The sequence below is a fragment of the Rhinichthys klamathensis genome, unplaced genomic scaffold, assembly GCF_029890125.1.
Source record: "Rhinichthys klamathensis goyatoka isolate OS25496 unplaced genomic scaffold, OSU_Roscu_1.1 h1tg000180l_1, whole genome shotgun sequence".
In the NCBI taxonomy this organism is placed as follows: domain Eukaryota; kingdom Metazoa; phylum Chordata; class Actinopteri; order Cypriniformes; family Leuciscidae; genus Rhinichthys; species Rhinichthys klamathensis.
Window position 1 is genome coordinate 1830134 of NW_026606708.1, and position 19540 is coordinate 1849673.

General features: G+C 37.3%; 3 protein-coding genes across 3 annotated transcripts; 2 read left to right on the top strand and 1 right to left on the bottom strand.

The window, feature by feature from the left end:
• The first annotated feature begins 90 nt into the window (after positions 1-90).
• atp5pb (ATP synthase peripheral stalk-membrane subunit b) lies at positions 91-6385 on the top strand. Its single transcript, XM_056260956.1, has 7 exons — positions 91-238; positions 1038-1074; positions 1202-1347; positions 3966-4129; positions 4771-4896; positions 5076-5255; positions 6183-6385. The coding sequence occupies exons 1-7, from the start codon at positions 211-213 to the stop codon at positions 6258-6260; spliced, it is 759 nt and encodes a 252-aa protein (XP_056116931.1). The 5' UTR covers positions 91-210; the 3' UTR covers positions 6261-6385.
• A 417-nt stretch (positions 6386-6802) lies between these two features.
• eps8l3b (EPS8-like 3b) lies at positions 6803-15787 on the top strand. The gene is made up of 20 exons (XM_056260955.1): positions 6803-7189; positions 8181-8240; positions 9257-9324; positions 9402-9466; positions 9808-9966; positions 10081-10230; positions 10418-10506; positions 10847-10977; positions 11578-11693; positions 11809-11917; positions 12005-12075; positions 12382-12456; positions 12981-13126; positions 13228-13399; positions 13583-13614; positions 13945-14038; positions 14663-14767; positions 14877-14962; positions 15082-15214; positions 15375-15787. Exons 2-20 carry the CDS (start codon positions 8203-8205, stop codon positions 15417-15419), a joined length of 1884 nt encoding a protein of 627 aa, XP_056116930.1. The 5' UTR covers positions 6803-7189; positions 8181-8202; the 3' UTR covers positions 15420-15787.
• An 823-nt stretch (positions 15788-16610) lies between these two features.
• On the bottom strand, positions 16611-19352 carry LOC130094701 (glutathione S-transferase Mu 4-like). The gene is made up of 8 exons (XM_056261123.1): positions 19261-19352; positions 18171-18246; positions 18007-18071; positions 17856-17937; positions 17669-17766; positions 17454-17549; positions 17246-17356; positions 16611-17141 (listed from the first exon to the last, which is right to left on the bottom strand). The coding sequence occupies exons 1-8, from the start codon at positions 19294-19296 to the stop codon at positions 17046-17048; spliced, it is 660 nt and encodes a 219-aa protein (XP_056117098.1). The 5' UTR covers positions 19297-19352; the 3' UTR covers positions 16611-17045.
• Between the last annotated feature and the right edge of the window lie 188 nt (positions 19353-19540).

Genomic DNA, 19540 nt, shown 5'->3' on the forward strand with positions numbered 1-19540 from the left:
TTGTTGTTTGTATCTTGTATGATGATGAACTGGCGCCACCTGCTGACTCCCTGTTGTGCGGAAAATCTCGCGATAGGAGGTCGACCAGTAACAAGAATAAGATCTCGCGATATCATCGGCGAGAGTTTCTCATCCTTGGTCTAGAAGGGCACAGAGAGCCCGGTACAGAAGACATTTCGGCCAGGGATCCTGTCATTAACCCGGTAAAGCATGTTGTCAAGACTGGTGCTCGTTTCAGGTAGGTGATTTATACAATGAAAGCCACTATAACCTTTCGCATTGATTGTGTTGATTACATAGACTTTTTTATAAGTGAATGTGAAGTTGAAGGGTAAAATTAGGCCGCACGGTGTGAATGGCCGCACTTGAGTCTGCAGTGAAACGTGTGTTTTTGTGCTGTAATTAATGTACATTGTAATTCTAATGACTTATTGAATGAATTGAAGTCCAGCTTTTATGCTCAGACAGTCATTTCTGTATGAGAATGATCGCAGAGTTGATGTGCTTTCAGTATGTCCTTGTATTGAATTGTGTAGCGGTTAGCTGAGAGCTAGCCTAATGCCACATTCAAACTTTACCACATAGCAAATTAGAAGCTTAAGAATTCACATCTTAAAATGTAATGTCACTTAGTTATTGTTCATTCAGAAGTGCAAATTAACAAATGATATCTGATTTTGCCTAACCTGGGAAGATTGACAGCTTGTTTCTGTCATGTATGCAAGGACGTGCATTTTATTAGATCTGCACAATGAACCAAAATCAAATAAATTATTCATCATTATATATCAAAAACGCTTTGTTACCATCTGTTAATAATTCTATTGAACTAATGACAGGTAGAACTAATGGCCAAGTGTGACAGGTGGAAAATATGCATTCATTCATTTGGTGTCAAATGATTAATTTGATCTTTTGATGTAAATTGCACTTAAAACAAAATAGCATTACTCTGTCACTTTCATTAATGTGAATGTGAGTTGTCAGTCACTGATTTTCAGTCCTTTTCTAATTGCTTTGTTGTCTATTTCTTGTAGGTCATACCCTGAAAAACAGCGGGTCCTTTGGCGCTTGGTATGTAAGATCTTGTGGTCCGTGCTCTGTAAGCCAGTCTGTGGTTGAAGAGTACTGGAAACTAAATGACAATCAATGACACCCATAGAACTCTAACCTGGTACTTTATCTATTTGTCTTACACCAGCCTGGTACAGGCCTCCCGTTCCTTTCATCAGTCCTCCCAGAGTCTTGCACCAGTACCTCCTCTGCCTGAGAAAGGAGGAAAGGTCCGACATGGCATCTTCCCAGAGGAGCTCTTCACACTGCTATACCCCAAGACGGGTGTGACAGGTGAGGTTGTCTGCTTTATTGCCTCCTTTTAGGGATGCACGATGATATCGGGACAACATCGGTATCGGCCGATAAAAGCTTAAAATGACCATCATCAGCATCGGCCGATATGAACATTTCTGCCGATGAGCCTTGCCGATAGGGTGGCGTGTTTCCTATGCGCACGTGACGACCGCGAACGAAGCATGAGCTCCAGCAACTTAAACTGCCAACTAGGGGTGTGCGTCTCACGCGGTTTTTGATCGCGGACGATTAAAATGTCTCCACGATCTGCTTTTGAAGAAAAATCATAGTATCGTGCATTCTATCAGTTCAATTCTGGCACCTTCATCTCAACATACTGTACAACACGACGTACATTCACATCACATCACATGTAAACGCAGAGGTAGAGTTACACCAGAGACTATTTATATGGTTACACTCACGGGACACCGCAATTCACAAAAGTTCATTATTTGCATGTGCGTTAAAGTCTTGCTAGGTAAACATGTCATTCACATGCTGATGCGCTGTTCTAACATGCGCTTTTCTGACGAGTACACGCGACGCTCACAGGAAGGAACTAAAAGCCTGTCACAGCGCCTGCATACTGGACTAATCTTTCGAGTCTTATTGCGCTGATACTGTCAAATACACACAAGGTTTACATAAACAAAGTTGGTTATGTCTAAAGCAGTGGTCTCAAACTCGCGGCCCGCGGGGTGATATTTTGTTGCCCCCTACTTGACATTAAAGTTTAATGTTAGTGCGGCCCGTCGTTGCGTGTGCCGCGTTTAAAAAAAAAAAAAAAAATGTATCCCTTATGGGCTACCATAGATAGTCTTGTGACAGCTTACGGTGGGTTTGGGTTTGTTGTCAATAGTTGTCATAGACAACCGCGAAGTACAAACATACTGCGCCTGGAAAAAATGAGCACGTCGCTTCAATTATGACCGCGCTTGCCGCGCGCCTACATTTGAAATAACGAACTTGAGCGCGCAAAATATGTGAGCGTGATATGTGAACAGGCCCTTTGGCGAGCTACCACCAATCAGGCCACGAGCAATCAGGTCGCAAGTGACGTGTTGGAGACCCCTGCTCTAAAACAATGTGAGAATAATCATTTTGAGCTTGTAATATGTGTCCAACAGGTTGAATTAAGAAGGTTTGCTTTGATTTGTGCAAAGTCAGTAATTTGCCTGAGACACTATACATGTGTAGAAAGAATTCAATAAGATGGGCAGACATCACTGCAAATATTTGTATTTCAAAAGCAATAATTGTTTTTCTAAAGCAATAATTGTTTTTCTAAGTATAATAAAAGGAAATGTGCCTTCCAAAAAAAACATTCAATATCATTAATGTGTTGTATAAAGAAAATAAAAAGGACATAAGCAAATATAAATATCACAAATATGTGTTATAGGGAAAAGACAAAGAAAGTTTGTAAAATGAACTTCAACTGTCAGAAGGACAGCTCATGAAGAACCAATCATGTACAGAAAGGAATGTTCAAATTCAGAGGACCAGTTCAGAAGAAACGTTAATAAAAAATATTGAGAAGATTGGATCAGTTGTGCTCCTTTCTTGGAATACTTGAATACTATTTTTTGTGGAATACTTGATGCGGCCCAGCCTGACCCAGACTCTACCTCCAGCGGCCCCCAGTTAAGTTGAGTTTGAGACCCCTGGTCTAAAGTGAAAGCAAACAGAGAAAATCTGCTTGTCAAATGCGTGTATATTAGACGCGTCGCGTGCGTGCAGTTCTTAAAGAGACAGTAATAATATGCTGCCGCTTGTCCTTAAAGCGACACTGCACCCAGAAATAAAAATTCTGTCATTATTTACGCACTCTAGTGTTGTTCTAAACCTGTATTCATTTCTTTCTTGTGCTTAAATATACTATGGAAGTCACTGAAGTACAGCAACTGTTTGGTTAGCCACATTCTTCCAAATAACTTTTATTTTCAACAGAAGAAAGAAACTTGAGAGAGTAAATTATGACAATTTAAATTTTTGGGACAACTATCCCGTTAATGTTAATAAAACAACAAAACACAGAGGAAATCACTCACTGCTCTTGACTGAGAACTTTAATAGAAGCTTTAATAAGCTTTTTTTGCACTTTAAAAAAAAATACAAATATATCGGCATCGGGCAAAATTAGTTTGAAAATATCGGCATATCGAATATCGGCCAAAATCCTATATCGTGCAATCCTATACCCTACCTCCTTTCGTAGGACTGTCATGCCACAGTGTCTCCCAGTTATCCAATTTCATGGATAACTGTTCTTTAAAATAACAATTCACTCTAAAGTAGAAATTATTGTAGAATCTTTACGCAGAAGTGTTCCGTACAGCAACAGTTTATAGTAAATAGATCTATTGTTCTCTGAAAGAACAAATGTGACTTAAGGATCACACTTAAGCCATATCACAATTTCATTTATTGCCATTTGTGCATGCAGCATACCATATGATAGCTTTATGTGATGAGTTGACCTATAATAAAGTTGTGATTCACAACTAATACCTTCTTTATCCAAGAGAGCTGTGTAGAGATTCTTTTCTGTGAGATCCAGTACCTTTGTTCACGGGTCTGTTTGTAACAGTGGTGTTTTCTTCTGACTGCAGGGCCTTATATGCTGGGCACAGGACTGCTCCTGTACATGCTCTCTAAGGAAATCTACGTAATCAATCACGAGACCTTTGCTGCCGCGTCCATCGGTGCTGTCGTCATTTATGGCGTCAAGAAGTTCGGGCCCAGTGTAGCCGACTTTGCCGACAAACTCAACGAGGTTTGTAATGTTTTGTATTCATTAGATATGTCGCCTGTGTAATTGTGCAGCTTAACACTGAAGACTGAATAGCCGCTTTTCCACCGCCGGGCCGAGCGGGTCTAAGAAAGGTTCCAGTTATATTTCCACTTGAGCTTGGTGCGGCACGGCACGATGGGTAGAATGGTAGAACTGGTAGAATGCGTGTAGTGACGTCGCCACTCAGGATTGGTCACTTGTCTGTTGCCTGGCTACCAGTTTCTCTGTAACTGGCCATGTGTGCTATTTGAGCGAAGTAAACACGTTAATAATGCAATTAAAATCTGATTATCCTCCATAAAACTGTCGCTATTTAAATCTCATACTGTCTTTTAACTCTTGCTTTACCAAGGTGATGACTGACGCATTTATATTGCATTCCAAAGAGCTCTGTTATCAGCCACACCGTGGAAAATGAAACCGTATCCGTACCGGCGGGGCCGGATCAGCACGGAATGGAACACTTAAGCAATGAGAACAGTTTGGTCCGACAGTGGAAAAGTGGCTGAAGATTGTCTGCTAATATATTTGATATTGTGCACAATGACCCCAAAGCCTGTAACCGAGGGAGTGGTTTGGTCATACAGATGACTAATATCTGATTCTCCTTGTCTTCTCTGCAGGATAAAGTGGCAAAGGCTCAGGAAATCAAGGGTCAAGCCATGGCTATCTTGGACCAGAGCATTGAGAATGAGAAGAAGGAGCAGTGGAGAGTTGAAGGAAGACATTTCCTCTTTGATGCCAAGAGGGTGAGGACGACATAATGTGACGGATGACAGATCATCTCTCCCCTGCTTAACTATCCATAAATATCTTGAATCCACATTATTCTTTACATTTAAATTTAGAATTATTATTTATTTAGAATTCACGTTTAGAATGGCACTATGCCTCGTTGTGTGACATTCCTCATTCCATCTTTCATCAGAACAATGTGGCTATGCTGCTGGAGACCAATTACAGGGAGCGTCTGCACATGGTGACCAATGAGGTGAAGAAGAGGCTGGACTACCAGGTGCAGCTTCAGAACCTGCACCGCCGCATGGAGCAGGAGCACATGGTGAACTGGGTCGAACAGAGCGTTGTTAAGAGCATCACCCCACAGCAGGTACAAGGGCGTATGGTCACGTCACTGGCACTTTATGACACTTTATTGTGTTTGTTACACAAAGGAGGCATTTGTTTAAGGCTGAAGGTCAGAGTTGTTTAGTAATGGTGAGCTTATGCACCTTAATATTAATGTGCATGGTAATTACAGACCGATTCTAGGGGAGTTCTTCATTATGAGAAAATTGGTCTTTTATTGTTGTTGATCTCTTTTTCCTAATCATTTGAGCATTTCTAGTGAACTACAAAGATGTCCAACTATAAATGCTACATTAGTCTAGACCAGGGGTGGGAAATTTTGGTCTTGGAGGGCCACTGTCCTGCAGAGTTTTTGCTCCAACCCTAATCAAACACACCGGAAGAAGCTAATCAATATCTTCGGGATTACTAGAAAGCTAAAGGCAGGTGACGGTTTTTTATTTTTATAATTATTTTCAGGTTTGGAGTTAAACTCTGCAGGACAGTGGCCCTATATGAACCAAAGTTTTCCATCCCTGGTGCAGAATCTGTTCTGAAGTGATTTTTAGCTTGGCCTCTAGATGGAGACTTTGTACTCAACATCTTAGCAATTACGCTGTTATTATAACTAGAAATTCTGTTATGTGGACAGAAGATGAGTAAAAGGGAAAAAGAGCTCACCAACATCACTCTAGGTCTAAACATGTATCAGTCATTGATATCTTCTTGAAATTTAGGTTTCACTTTACACATTATTACAGTGTAATTAGGGATTGGTTTAGGTTAAGTTATGCAAAACATACTGTTATTGCTATGGTAAGTACATGTAACTGTAGAATAGTTACCTTAATTTAGATTTTATTTAGATTTTATTTATATCCACCTGAAACAACTACAAAATAATTGTTCTGTTACTGTTATTACTATCTCTACCTCTATAAATAATCACTTTTTTCTTTTTGTCTTTCAGGAGAAGGAAAGCATCGCCAAGTGCATTTCAGATCTGAAAGTCCTGGCCAAGGCCACTCAGGCTAGGGCTACAGTATAGGTGTCCACACTGAAGCCTCCTGTTTTCATTCTAAACTAACCCTTTCCTCGTGAACATGCCAGTCTGGCAGTGTCGTCAAAAGTGTACATACCCGTATTAAATAAAAGATTTGGTTATTCACTAAATGCCTTTTCTGTCCTTTTTATTTGAAGAACTCCAGCATTAATAGTTTGACTGTTTTGTGGAGCTGTGAGGTGACATTAGTAAGATGAGTTTGGCTTAACAGTTTCAGCGTCACAACATGATGTCAGTGCATTACATAAAACATCAAATCAAGTGGCATCTGCAAACCAATGATTCATCATCCTACACTCCTAAAAAACCTCATAAAGAGCCATGGAGAACTTTTAATATGTATGGTTCTTTAGATTATTAAAATGTTCTTCAAAAAGAAAAAAATATTCTTTTAATAACCGATCACTAAAATGTTATATGGCATCGGTGTAAAAACCCTATTTGAAGCATTTATTTTTAAGTGTAACTGGTCCAAATATTTTTATTTGCAACAATTTTTTTAAACCTAACATTTCTTTTTGTGATCTGATTTGGTTGAAAAAGTCTCATATTTTAATATATATGCCATAATGGTTTATTATCTACGGCAACGTGCATTCAGTGTGACGTAAATGTACAAATACATTTTAGGGTCAGTGTGTGCCGCTTTGCTCTACACGTCACAGGGCTGCCTATTAATGACAATACCTTTGTACTCAAGGAAATGAATGGAAAAACCTACCCGCTCTCACCTTCTGACTTAATATAATTCAAGAACTAGACTTTGACCTCAGCTTTTCTGAGCAGGAAGTCCAGAATATTTGCTCTCACACAGTTAACAAGGTAGACAGACTTGAGGATGTGTCTAAATTCTGGAGTAATCTCAACGTAGATTTGGAGAGTTGAATTTAAACCGGTTTAGGATTTTCTCAGAGGTAATGTACAATCATTTGGCTAATCACAAGGTCTGTTTTATAACCAGATGCGTGTGGAGTCACTGATACATGCCGTTTTGCCTACAGGTTAATATGACCGTGACAAACTTGAATAATGCCAGATTGGTTACATCCTTAATTGTATATTGTGTTGTTTTAGAGCTGTGGTAATAATACTGTTTTCTCTCTTTTTACACTTGGTTTACGCTATGGCATTCCACTTCTGCTAATATTTTCTTCTTGTCAAGCCAAGCACATTAACTTGATACAGAGGAAGTTCCAGAATTGGGCTTTCAGCAATTTTTGCTGCTTATTTGTCATGACTGGACACTTCTTGCCTGTTTTTGAGAACCTCAGGCTATGTGATCCAAAAGACACAAATGTCTAAGTTTTGTTTCAAAATCCTTGTATTGTAATTGGTTTGTGAACGCCATATTGTTTTTGCTTTTCTAAATTGTTCAAGCTGTTATGTAAACAGTGATTCTGCCATGTTTTACTGCCCTCATTTAGTGATTCATTGTTGTTACAAGTAATACATGAATCAAATTTATGTGGTTTTGTTAGTGATCTTAAAGGTCTTGCGTTTATAAGACAAGTAAAAATGTATAACATATTCAGTACTTCTCTGTAATGAAAAGTACAGTTAAAAAATACATTGATAAATCATCACTCGCATATGGCACTTCTCTTATAAATCTAGCATGTTCACTGATTGACATTAATAACTATCGAAATTATATATTTAATTAAGAACACCAATTTGTGAACATTTGTCTTGTTCTGATATTTTTGACTTTATTATATGCGTGCTTATACTTCACACACTTGATGACTGAACACTTCTTAGCTCTTTTAGATAAGATCAGTGGTGTCAAACCACAACTGATGAACAGACACTTGTTCATAACTAATGTATCTGCCTGGCAGAGCTGCTCAAAAGTTCTGCTATTTTTCTCGAGTAGTTTTATGACTGATAACGTTGTTATTACAGGTGTTAGACATCACAGTCAAGAATGTATGGGGGTAACCCTATGCCCGTTTTCCAGCCAAGGTACATGTCTTACTCATCTCTGTCAGCTGACGTTTTATCTTTGTGTTTGCGAGTGGAATTTGAACCTGAAACGCATAAAAGGGTGTTTCAGTGTAGAACGTCATGCCTTCTATCTCTCTCATATCGGTTGTCATAACAGATGTCAGAAAGGCCATTAAAGGTTGCTATGAGGCAGGGTTATAAAAGTTTTAAATTTAGCTTTCTTTATTTCAGGGTTTTTCTTTTTTTTTTCTCCACAGGATTGTCTGGTTTCAGTTCATTTCAGTTTTTATTTCAGTTGTTGTATTTTAGGGCTGCCAAAGTGAATGCACTAACTAGTATAATTTAAATAGTTTAATGGCGGTAGATATTGCTATCTAGTGACATTTTACTGCAATTCAGACAATTTGTAAAGGTTTCAAGTTTTATATTATTCCATGTATCTAAAACTAATATTAATATTTGAGTTAGTTTAAGAGTCATGTCGTTTTTCCAAGTTATGTTAGTCATTATTTTTAATTCATTTAATGAAACCTTTAATGAAAAGTTAATCTTTCCATGTAGTTTTCATTTTAATTTTTGTTGACATCTGGTATGGAAGAACTTTACTGTCATTTTGGAACAAATATAGGACCCTCCCAAAACTGTTGCAACAAAATTGGACACCCATAATTCTCTTGAGTCATGATAATATTACACTAAAAATGATAGCAATAGCTCAACTGTCCACATACCTTTGGACATATACTGCATATTGCAATACCATTGAGTTGACTGTGAGCTTTTGGTTAAGAATAGTTCAATTCAGAATTAACTGAATATATTATTAGCAATGTGAGACATTTCTGTGTGAGACAAACAAGAAATATATTGACATTACTGATTATATGTTTTTGGGGGGTTATCTTCAGGATTTCTTTAAAAACTTCTTTTAACTTATTAATATACTTAATATACTTATAATAACTTAAAATATTACAATTAAAATATGCGGAAAAAAGTTTATTCAGGCATTTTGTGTTGTAATTATATTATAGAGGATTCTCGTCTGAACCGTCTTTCCAGGGGTCTGGCATGTCTCGTCCCAGTGCCAAATCCATCTACAGTAAGTAGAAAACCCATTTAAACACTATCTATATCCTAAGAAATTCTATAATTTTTAACTTGATATTGTTGCTTTAGTGCAAAGGAAGGAGTATGCAGAATCAATCAGCAGACAGCAAGACAACTTTCAGCACAGAGTGGAGGTAAGACTTAGTCTGGTTTATGCATTTGTGACTAACACTTATTAACTGATATGTTTATAATGTTCAAATGTGTGCTGCTGACTGCATGTGACAGACTCATAATCACAATCTGTTAGCGCAAAGCCAACACCCAGTTCACTAATGTGTTTTATTGAAAAGAACAGACAACCAAAGCTTATCTAGCATGTTCTGTAGAGATTCCCACACAAACTCAACTGGATCATTTGAATTTCACAAGGCCCTCAACAGTATAACCAAGCTCCTTTTTGATAAGGGACACATCTCTGTGATCCTGATCCTGAAACATCATAGTAACATTTTCTTCTTTTTCCATTCCCTAGCACCTGTTCACCTTTGTGTTAGATGGCAGACAGATGAGCAGCATTGATGACTGTGTGAGCAGGCTGAAGAATATGGACAGTAAAGGGAAAGTGTGGGGTCAGGACATGATCATGCAGGTCCAGGCCAACCACCTACAGCTATGTGACATAGAGACCAAGGTCAGGGGTAGCCTTTATGCTTAAGTTCATTAATCTAAAAAAAAAAAGCATGTTACATTCTATGGCAGTTCCAGTACTAACAGTGAACTCTTTCTCTGTTTCCTGGAATTGTAGGAGGTTTTGGAGTCTGTACATTTGAGTAGCATCAGGAAGACGAAAGCTGTTCTGGACAGCTGTGTGTATGACTCCCTTCTCATTCTCTCAGTTCAGGATCCCAGCCAGAGAGCTCCACAGGCCTTCCTGTTCCAGTGTGAGGAGGCCGGGGTGAGGAACAACACTGCTTGTGTGTTCAGAAATGTTATATCCATCTGAGGATAGATAGCGGTGCATCTGGCTATTGTAAATCTTTCTTAATATATCTTGTGGATTGATGTGGGACTTTCCATTCCACTCCTTCTGTCAGTTCCCTGAATATTTGTAGAAAGGCATCTCTGCTGTTTTGAATCGCTAGGCTCAGGAGGTGGTAAATGATCTGGAAAGGGCGATCCAGCAAGGTGGGGATGCCACTCCACCGTTTAAGGAACCACAGAGGGACATCAGGTCAGCTGCTGCCTCAGAAACAAGTTGTACTGAGAATCAAGCATCCATAATCTGGCTTTTTTACTTTAAAATGTACTATATTGTGATGTTTTAAGTGGACATACATGTCAACAACTTGTTGTCTCGATTACTCAGGATAATAAGTTCAATATATAATCGTAAAAAAAAAAGGTTTTTGCTACAAATCCATATTAAGTGAGCTATACTCAAAGTATCTAAGTAACAAACAAAGATTTATTTGTAAAAATACATATTTTTTGTTACACTTGCAGCCTTAATGATTAAAAAAATAATAATAATTATCAGTGCTCTACAGTGATATATCTTTTCTCTTTGGCAGGAGCCATCTGGAAAACATCCTTGGCCATGGTCATCCGGGGAGCATGAAGAGACCAGCTCTCACACCAATGCAGTCAAACCCACTTCCCCCAGAATCCCCCCCTCCGCAGTTCAACAACTATGAGGACTATGGTGATCACTTTTAGATCACTTAAATTTAGACCGAAAAAGTTTTCATATAAAAAATGTATTAATGTTTTTACTTCATCGGCTTGGTGAAAAATGTTGTGGCCATTGCAATATGAAAGATAAGAATGGTTATTATATATGAATGATAAGAAAGGGCTAAATGATCTTAGAAGAAAACAAAAAAGGTAAAATGAAAATTGAATGGCAAATACTGATTTTTGCTAAACATAAAAGTAAGTAATTATGTAAATAATGTAATTATGTAAAAAAGTAAGTAATTCATATAAGCAACTAGAGAATACACATAGTTTATATATATTTATGAAAATGAAATATTGTTTCTAATATTCATATTAATTTACATAGAAATTAGTGGTGCATAATTTATGATTTTTGCCTTGTACCATTAAATCCATTTCTTCTTATTTATTTGTTTTTATTAATTTTACACTTATTGTCTACAGTCTGTTTTGACCGCTGAGAATCACAAGGTTGACCCCTAAGTGAGGAATACTAGGGTTGAATTAAAGTGTTCTTTCACTAATGTATCATGTTTCACTGATTTCTTTTGGTATAATTGAGCTTTTGTTTTCCTTTTTTCAGACGACAGACAACCTTCACCCACAATGCCATTTCCCAGAGATGAAGCCCCTTACAGGCCAGTGCAGTCTGAGCCAGAGCACGTTCCACCTCCAGTAAATGATGTGGACAGAGATGCGGTCGGTTGTTTTTATTGACAAGCCTCGTACTAACACGCTGTTTTATTAATCCATCCATTCATACAGTACATCATTTTATTGACATTTCTTCCATCCATTTAATCACTCTCTACAGGAGATCTTTAACCATGTTGCAGCCGACATTGAGACCTTCATATATAAAGTAGGCTCAGCTTTGGCAAAAGATGATGGAAGCAATAAAAAGAAAAATGCTCCAAAATTCGGTGACCAACTGACACATTGATACTTGCTATTTCATTTTCCTAAGGATATAAAAGTTTATTTATGTATTTTATTTTATTTTATTATAGTTGCAAGTATCCCCACTGTGGAGGAATACATATCCTGCCTGAAGAAGATAAAGTATGGCTTCAATCTTCTGGTAAGTTATACAAGTTTAATTTCTGTGATAATTCACAGATAACAAGATAACAATCTTATTCTAAGATAACAATAGTCTACTTCAATACTTTTTGATTACTACCCCCTTCTAGTTTCAGCATGTAAAGTACAATGGATTGAAAGATTTTTGGACATTTTCCAAATGTTTTCTTTTTTTCCACATGTCATTTTTTAACACGACTGGACTTACTGTATGCCCAGAATACTGCTCTGTAATGCTTAATATGAGACATATAGTATCCTTGTTGCAAATGTCAGTTTTCATACTCATCTCTACTTGTGACAGGGGAAGCTGGATGGTCACCTAAAAAATCCTCCTGCTTCTGACTTTGTTCACAGTCTCTTCTCTTCCCTTGCTTTTGTAAGTATCTGTTTGTTCAGTCTGTTTGCATTGCGGTCACATTTCATACATTTTTTCCATTAAGTAGTGAAATTGGACAAGCATTCTTTCATACTGCATGTTAAAAGTTCTTTTGTTCCCCTGAAGCTACAGATAGTGAGTCAGTATGACCACACCTGAGCTGTTGGTTACCTGTTTTACAAAAGCCTAGCAGTGTATAAGAAAGCACAAGTTGTATAAGCATGTATGCACTTTCTGCCCAGAGAAAAAGCTTTACTTTTGATGGATTTAGTCATTTGTTCACACTGACATTTTTGACAAGGTTAAAGTTCACCCAAAAATGAAAATTCTGTCATTAATTACTCACCCTCATGTCGTTCCAAACCCGTAAGACTTTGTTCATCTTCGGAACACAAATGAAGATTTTTTTAATGAAATCTGAGAGCTTTCTGTCCATCCATTGACAGCTACGTAACTACCACTTTCAAGGGCCAGAAAGGTAGTGAAGACATTATTAAAGGTCAGGGAGTTTCTTCATGTTTCAGATGGTGAGTCGGTATCCTCCCAACATCCCTCCCTCAGTGCTGAGTCCACTGCTCACAGAAAAAGCCCTGCAGCTCCTGGGAAGTGTTGTCACACCAAATGAGGACCAACTGTGGGGAAGCTTGGGTGATGTGTGGAACATCCCAAGGTCTTCTGTTCCAGAATATATCAATTCAATTACTTAATTAATTAGCAAACACAAGCAGAAGCTCATGATTTTTCTTTAAATACATCTTTTTTTGCAATCAGATCCAAATTGCCAAATGGGAATCTTATCCCTCCATATTATCCCCAATTTTACGACGGCTGGCAGCCCCTTCCGCCCGGCCCATCCGAGTCTCCTCCAGCCAGCAGGCAGCTCTCACGGAGCAACAGCGAGCGCTTCCCATCCAGGAAAGTCAACCAGAGGGTGCCTGAACAGGTAAAATCTCCCAAAGGGGAAAATTCCAACTTAATGAGCTATTGTTAAAAGCGCTATATAAATGAGGATGACTTGACTTGGCTTGACTAAGGATGTTATAAAATGCATCAAGTGTTTGACATGTGGATCTTAACCTGCTCAAATACAGTGGAATGAGTACAAACTATTTCCTCTCTCTTCCAGGACAACAGATCCTGGAGCACCCCACCCATGCCGTGAGCAACTTCACTTGAACTCTATGAAATACACAAATAAAAAATATATTTGTGACAGCAATATAAAACATTGTCCTTTAACCAATGATCTTAAACAAACTGTAATATAAAATAAATACTGTTAAAAAGAGGGAGAAGTCCACATACTAAGGCTTTAGTAGTAGCAGACGCACAGTGATATCAATTTAATAATCTAATATAACACTACAGATTGTTTTTTTTTGAAGTGTTATAAGGACATACGTTGAAAAGAATGTAGTCTTTAATAGACAGATGAATTCACTAAAGATTTCTTTGGGTAAGTAGCACTTTTGTCTTATTTTATATCAGGTCTGCAGAGCCGCCACTTTATATGAGGGTGATCTATGACTTCATGGCAAGGAACATTCAAGAACTGAGTGTGATGAAGGGTGACAATGTGCAGGTAATTTTTTATATGTAAACACCCCACCGGAAGTAAATGTGCAACTTTTACACAAGTCACTAATTCAATCAAAAGTAAAGTTGTTTGGTAACACTTTACAGTAAGATCCCTGTAGTTAAGTTGATGCATTAACTAACAATGAGCAATACATATATTGCAGCATTTATTAATCTTTGTAAACATTAAATACAAAAGTTTGTTAGTTCATGTTCATGTTCAATTATACAACTTTTGATTTTAATCATATATTAGTAAATGCTTTTTTATTGTATGTTAACCAATGTAGTTAAAGGGATAGTTCAACCAAAAATGAAAATTTTGTCATTTACTCACTCTCAAGTTGTTCCAAACCTATATGAATTTCTGTTTCTTCAGCTGAACACAAAAGAAGAATATCGGTAACCAAACAGTTGTTGGACCCCATTGACCTCCATAGTATGGGAAAAAAATACTATGGAAGTCAATGACATCCATCAACTATTGGGTTACAGACATTCTTCAAAATATATTTTATGTTCAGCAGAAGAAAGAAAAAAAGGTTTTGTTGTGTAAACATTTTTTTTTGTAAAACCTTTCCTGAGCAGAAAATACATGCATCATAGTATAGTTTGTGCTTGCTTCAAGGTAACCGACAAGTCCGGGCAATGGTGGAAAGTGAAAAACAGAGGTAATGAAGAGGGTTATGTGCCTCAGAATGTTCTAGAGCCTGTCAATGGACAACAGCCAACAGTGAGTCATGGTCAATTTCTTTTTTATTTAAAACCAATAATTTCAACAATGTTTTGAGCTGTACAGAGTCCATATTTTTATGAAGTTTTTATCTCCATATTTTCAACAGAATATGAGAGGACCTCCATCTCTGGACATGAAATCTAGACCTGAGGAAGTCAAAGCCTGGTTACAGTACAAAGGCTTTTCTAAAATGTAAGCTACTAGCATGTTTAATTTTATTCTTAAAACTACACCAGAATGCAGTTCTGAAAATTGTATTTTACCACATGAATGAGGATAACATTCAATTAATCCATTGTGGATTTGTGTAGGACGGTCCAGAGTCTTGGGGTATTCAATGGAGCGATGTTGCTGGGAATGAAACAGGATGAAATCAGAGCAATATGTCCTGAGGAAGGAGGTCGAGTCTTCTTCCAACTGCAGAGCGTCAGATCGAGCATTGCAGTAAGTAATGCAGCTCTGTTTGTTTCAAAGTAAACACACGCCTTGTACAAATACCGTTATTTATGAAGCACTTTTCACTGTGGTGTTTTTATACCCAACGGTCATTTAATGACCGAGGCAGAGCTGGCAAATGTTATCAGTCTCTCCATCTGCTTTGCAGCTTGCCAGTGAGCCCGAGTACAGTCAGTATGGTGGCCGCCGATAAACTGAAGACCCTGCTGTGTTTTTGATATCAAGAAACTGAACTTGTCTGGACCTGAATGAACAAGAACTACACACACACCTCAACTTTTCCATTCATTAGAAAACAAGTTCAGACTGCTGCCTGTTAAGTGATGATATATACCCTTTTACAGATGCAAATGTCTACATTTATTGCATTGATTTTATTTATTCGATACCATTTTTTCCATTAAATTGATTTCCACTGATGTCCCTGGGGCGGTGGTCATGTTTAACATGTTATTTAGTTATACCAGCTTAATAAAAATGAGGCATGTCTGTAACATTCTGATTGATCCTGACACTGCATGCAGATTGTGCATTGTCTATTAATAAATGCTCATAAATAATAAGCACATTAGTAGTCATTTTTGTTTACTAATTGTTTAATTCAGTTATGCATATTTTGTTTTCCCTCAATGAAAGAAAAGGTGTCACTATTTTAGCGCCCTTGTACATTACATGTAATTAGTAATAACTCTAAATTAAGCATAATCCTAACACTACACTAACAAGCACACCTTAAAATAAAGAGCAACAAAAAAAGGTTTGAAAAATAAGCTTTTGATTTTGGGGTTAAACATGTTTGATGACATTGAAGTTTCACCAATCCAGTAGTTTGTGTATAAACAGTAATACAGTCAATTAAAACAGGTTGCCTTTGATTATCCAGCTTTTTATTTATTCAAAATACCGTTATTAGGATGAAAACCTTTTTGCTCCTGAATGTGGGTTTGCATAATGTCATTTTAATTGCTGATGAATGAGGCCTTTTTAAAATGGCCAGTGAAATATCAGCCCAACACAAATCTAGCAAGAGCGGATGGTTTCACCTTAGCTGCAGGTTGGAGTGTGTGGTCAAAAAATACAAGAGAGAAATCAACAAATGAAATCCAGCGCTGTCAATCATAACATTCTCTTCCTCCATAGCAGGCTAGGCCAAATGATTCATTATTTAATTTATTTGTTAAGTACATTTAATGTTTTTGATTACTATTTAATCTTTTTTTGCTGTATGTTAATTACCTTGGCTACATAAACATCTGTGATGTTTTTGTTTCCTATTTATTTTATAAGCAATTCAATACATTTCTTTGCCTTGTTAGGTTACCAGAGTAACCAGTGTGTGTGTGTGTGTACGTTTGAAAACCCCCCACTTAATTTGTGAACTGAATTGAACAAAAGTGCTCTGATTTATTGGGTCAAAATAAGGTGATGCATTTAATACTTTGTTTACAATTCAAATGTAGAATTACAATCCAAATAGTAACAATGAAATGCTTATTTTCTTTTCATGGCATCAAATAGACAAAAATCAAAAGTGCAACACACACCTGAACACTTTTAATCTAAACATCATTGCTATTCAACTGCATTATGTATATAGACAACAACTGAGATTTCGGATTGTTTTGTTATGATTTTATAATCAATACTAATGTCAACTGTATCACTGGGATGTAAATTTAACTAATTATCCTTAAATTGCCGGTTCAAAAAAAGGTTTAAAATAGTGGTCTCAAACAACTATCACTACATGTGCTCTTCAACTGTATTGCAGTTGATGGTGCAACTTATGATGTTTGATCTAGCCAGTCTTGTCATTTTTTCACTCCTTTTTGTTTCCCCATTTGGCCATCTTGTTGTTCACGGGTGTTTTCATGAACTTGCTGGACTTCATGTATCCTGCAATCTTCTCAAGACTCTGACAGGGAACACAATTACATTGGAGTTACTGGTTAATCATTATACATTACAACTTACATGAGACTAACGAATCTTTCTGTGTGATAAAAGCTGAATCCAAACCTCAAAGTGATCCAGGAAACATCTAAGGTTTTTGTAGTCATCCAGGCATTCTGGGTCAAACATACGATGCTGATCCAACAACTCGTACATGACAAAGTCCACAAATGTGATCTACAGGATGAGACAGTGGGATAAGCATGTCAAATTATTTCGAACCATTTTAAATGGACAAAGTAAATGTGTTTTTGTGTACATTATGCTTATTTACCTTGTCCCCAGCAAACCACTTCCTGTCACCAAGGAAGTCAGAGAACTGTTTTAGAGTTCCTGGCAGTTTCTCAGTGTAACATGATTTGCTTTTGTCCTTTAATCACATTCAAAAAAGGATTACAAATCATGTTATCTTATCAATTAACAAAAAATTATATTATTAGTTAATCATTTCTAACTGTAATATATAGATTTATACAATCAATCACTCACAAAGTCTCCATAGCAGAGCTGGACAAAACCATTGCGGAAGTCCATCGCCTGGTTTTCCATGATGTCAACTCTCACCTGCTCTTCTTCCGTTTCCCCACCTAGAGAAATTAGATGGAGATGTTTTACATTACTTGGACGACTATTTATAGTGATACAAAAAGAAGGAATAAACGAATCAAGTTCTCACAGAGGTTGTTTTTCCGGGCGATGTATCTCATTATGGCATTGCTTTGGACTACCTTTGTGTCACCATCCTCCAGGTAAGGCAACTGGTGAATAAAGGTGATGGTTAGTTATTGCATGTTATATTGCACAATAAATACTATGGTGTAACTTACATTAGGAAAGTCTATCCCAAGTTTCTCTTTCTCATTAAACCAACAGCTTCTGTCATAGTTGGGAGCTGCAAGACAAGAATATAAAATCAACTCCCCCCGTCATTGTGCTTTTTATACGGAAGATCTGGCTATGTCTGCTGAGCAATGATGACCATATCACTTACCGTCACCACAAGAATAGAACTTCTCCTCGTACTTAGTACCAGTGTATTCCAACAGCAGACGGATTGGTTGAGCAAGCTGTAGATGAAATAATAGCCATGCTATATAACTTCAGCTGCTGAAAAATGTTTTTCACTCTTGAAGTGGTTAACAGAGGGTCGAGACTTCACGATGCATATTTATATAAATAGGTAATGTTCTTATTTGCATATTTATGAGGTAGCACTTATTGGACATATACCTAACTGATCATCCATCTGTGGAAATATTGCAACACAGATCTGCTCTAGATTTACTAATTATTATGAAGCATACAGTAAAATAATAATAATCACTTCATCACACCAGCGGCCGGTTGCAGCCTTAAAATATTGTCATTTTGATTTTTCTTTAAGACATAACTTTTTTAAGTCAATTACATAACTTATATTGGTCTCATTTGAAATCCGAAAAAAAAAAAATACGAATGATTCTCTTGACCAACCAGCAATTAGGCGAGGGATAGAGTAGTTTTTAGGCCGTCAAATGTTTGTGCAGTTTGCTGTGCCCCATTTTTGATAACGTTAGTTTCCCTCAGACACGGAGATAAAATAAGGCTCGAGAATGTTCTGTGATTACAGAAAGCGTAAGTTATGTTTAATGTGATGCAGTTAATATTTGGTTGCTAAAGAATCCCCAGCTCTTAAACATATTACCTGCATATACCAATGTTAAAACTGACATTAGCTCTTATAAACTAAAACAATAGATCAAGTGTAACCTCACCCGAAACGGCTTCAAATAAACTGACAAAACGCGAGAGACTCTAAACGACAAAAAGTAACGTTACAAACTCATATGCACCCCTGACTTTGTCAAACTAACAAACAGTTCATTTCTAGAGTCTCGACTTACAGTCCACAAAAGAAGTTAATTTAAACAAGCTGCGCATATGGATTAGGTTTACACAAATCTTCTATTCGTGATAACTGCATGACTTTTACGAGGAAAAAACCGAAAGTTTACAACAACAACAAAAAAACCCACCGAAATCAAATAAGAATCAATTAAATGTTCAACAACAGTTATGCAAAAATTACGACTGTTTCTCACCCCGCGTATATCCCAGTATGCCAACTTCATTGCCATCTTGCAGCAAGAGCGTGCACTATGCAGCGTTTCTGCTTCGAAATGTTTGCAGGTCAGACAGCAGGCAGCGGAAGGAGGAGGGGGCGTGCGCGCACTACTCAAGTTAAAGGGATATTGCACCCACAAAATTATTATGATGTTAATCTGTCCGTGCAAAATTATAACCAGCATTTCATTTTAATTGTTCAGCTATGATATGTGAATTCTAAACATATAGTCATGTTTAAGCTGTTCCCAGAGGACC

Bases quoted from the DNA above. Each gene is read 5' to 3' on its own strand.
- LOC130094701 (XM_056261123.1), bottom strand. From the start codon at position 19,296: ATGGCAATGAAGTTGGCATACTGGGATATACGCGGG. The intron at 18,072-18,170 runs GTAAGTGATATG...CTTGTCTTGCAG, and splicing joins GTTCTATTCTTGTGGTGACG to CTCCCAACTATGACAGAAGC. The intron at 17,550-17,668 runs GTGAGTGATTGA...ATGTGATTAAAG, and splicing joins AGCTCTGCTATGGAGACTTT to GACAAAAGCAAATCATGTTA.
- atp5pb (XM_056260956.1), top strand. From the start codon at position 211: ATGTTGTCAAGACTGGTGCTCGTTTCAG. The intron at 1,075-1,201 runs GTATGTAAGATC...GTCTTACACCAG, and splicing joins AGCGGGTCCTTTGGCGCTTG to CCTGGTACAGGCCTCCCGTT. The intron at 4,130-4,770 runs GTTTGTAATGTT...TCTTCTCTGCAG, and splicing joins TTGCCGACAAACTCAACGAG to GATAAAGTGGCAAAGGCTCA.
- eps8l3b (XM_056260955.1), top strand. From the start codon at position 8,203: ATGTATGGGGGTAACCCTATGCCCGTTTTCCAGCCAAG. The intron at 9,967-10,080 runs GTCAGGGGTAGC...CTGGAATTGTAG, and splicing joins TATGTGACATAGAGACCAAG to GAGGTTTTGGAGTCTGTACA. The intron at 13,615-13,944 runs GTGAGCAACTTC...ATTTTATATCAG, and splicing joins TGGAGCACCCCACCCATGCC to GTCTGCAGAGCCGCCACTTT.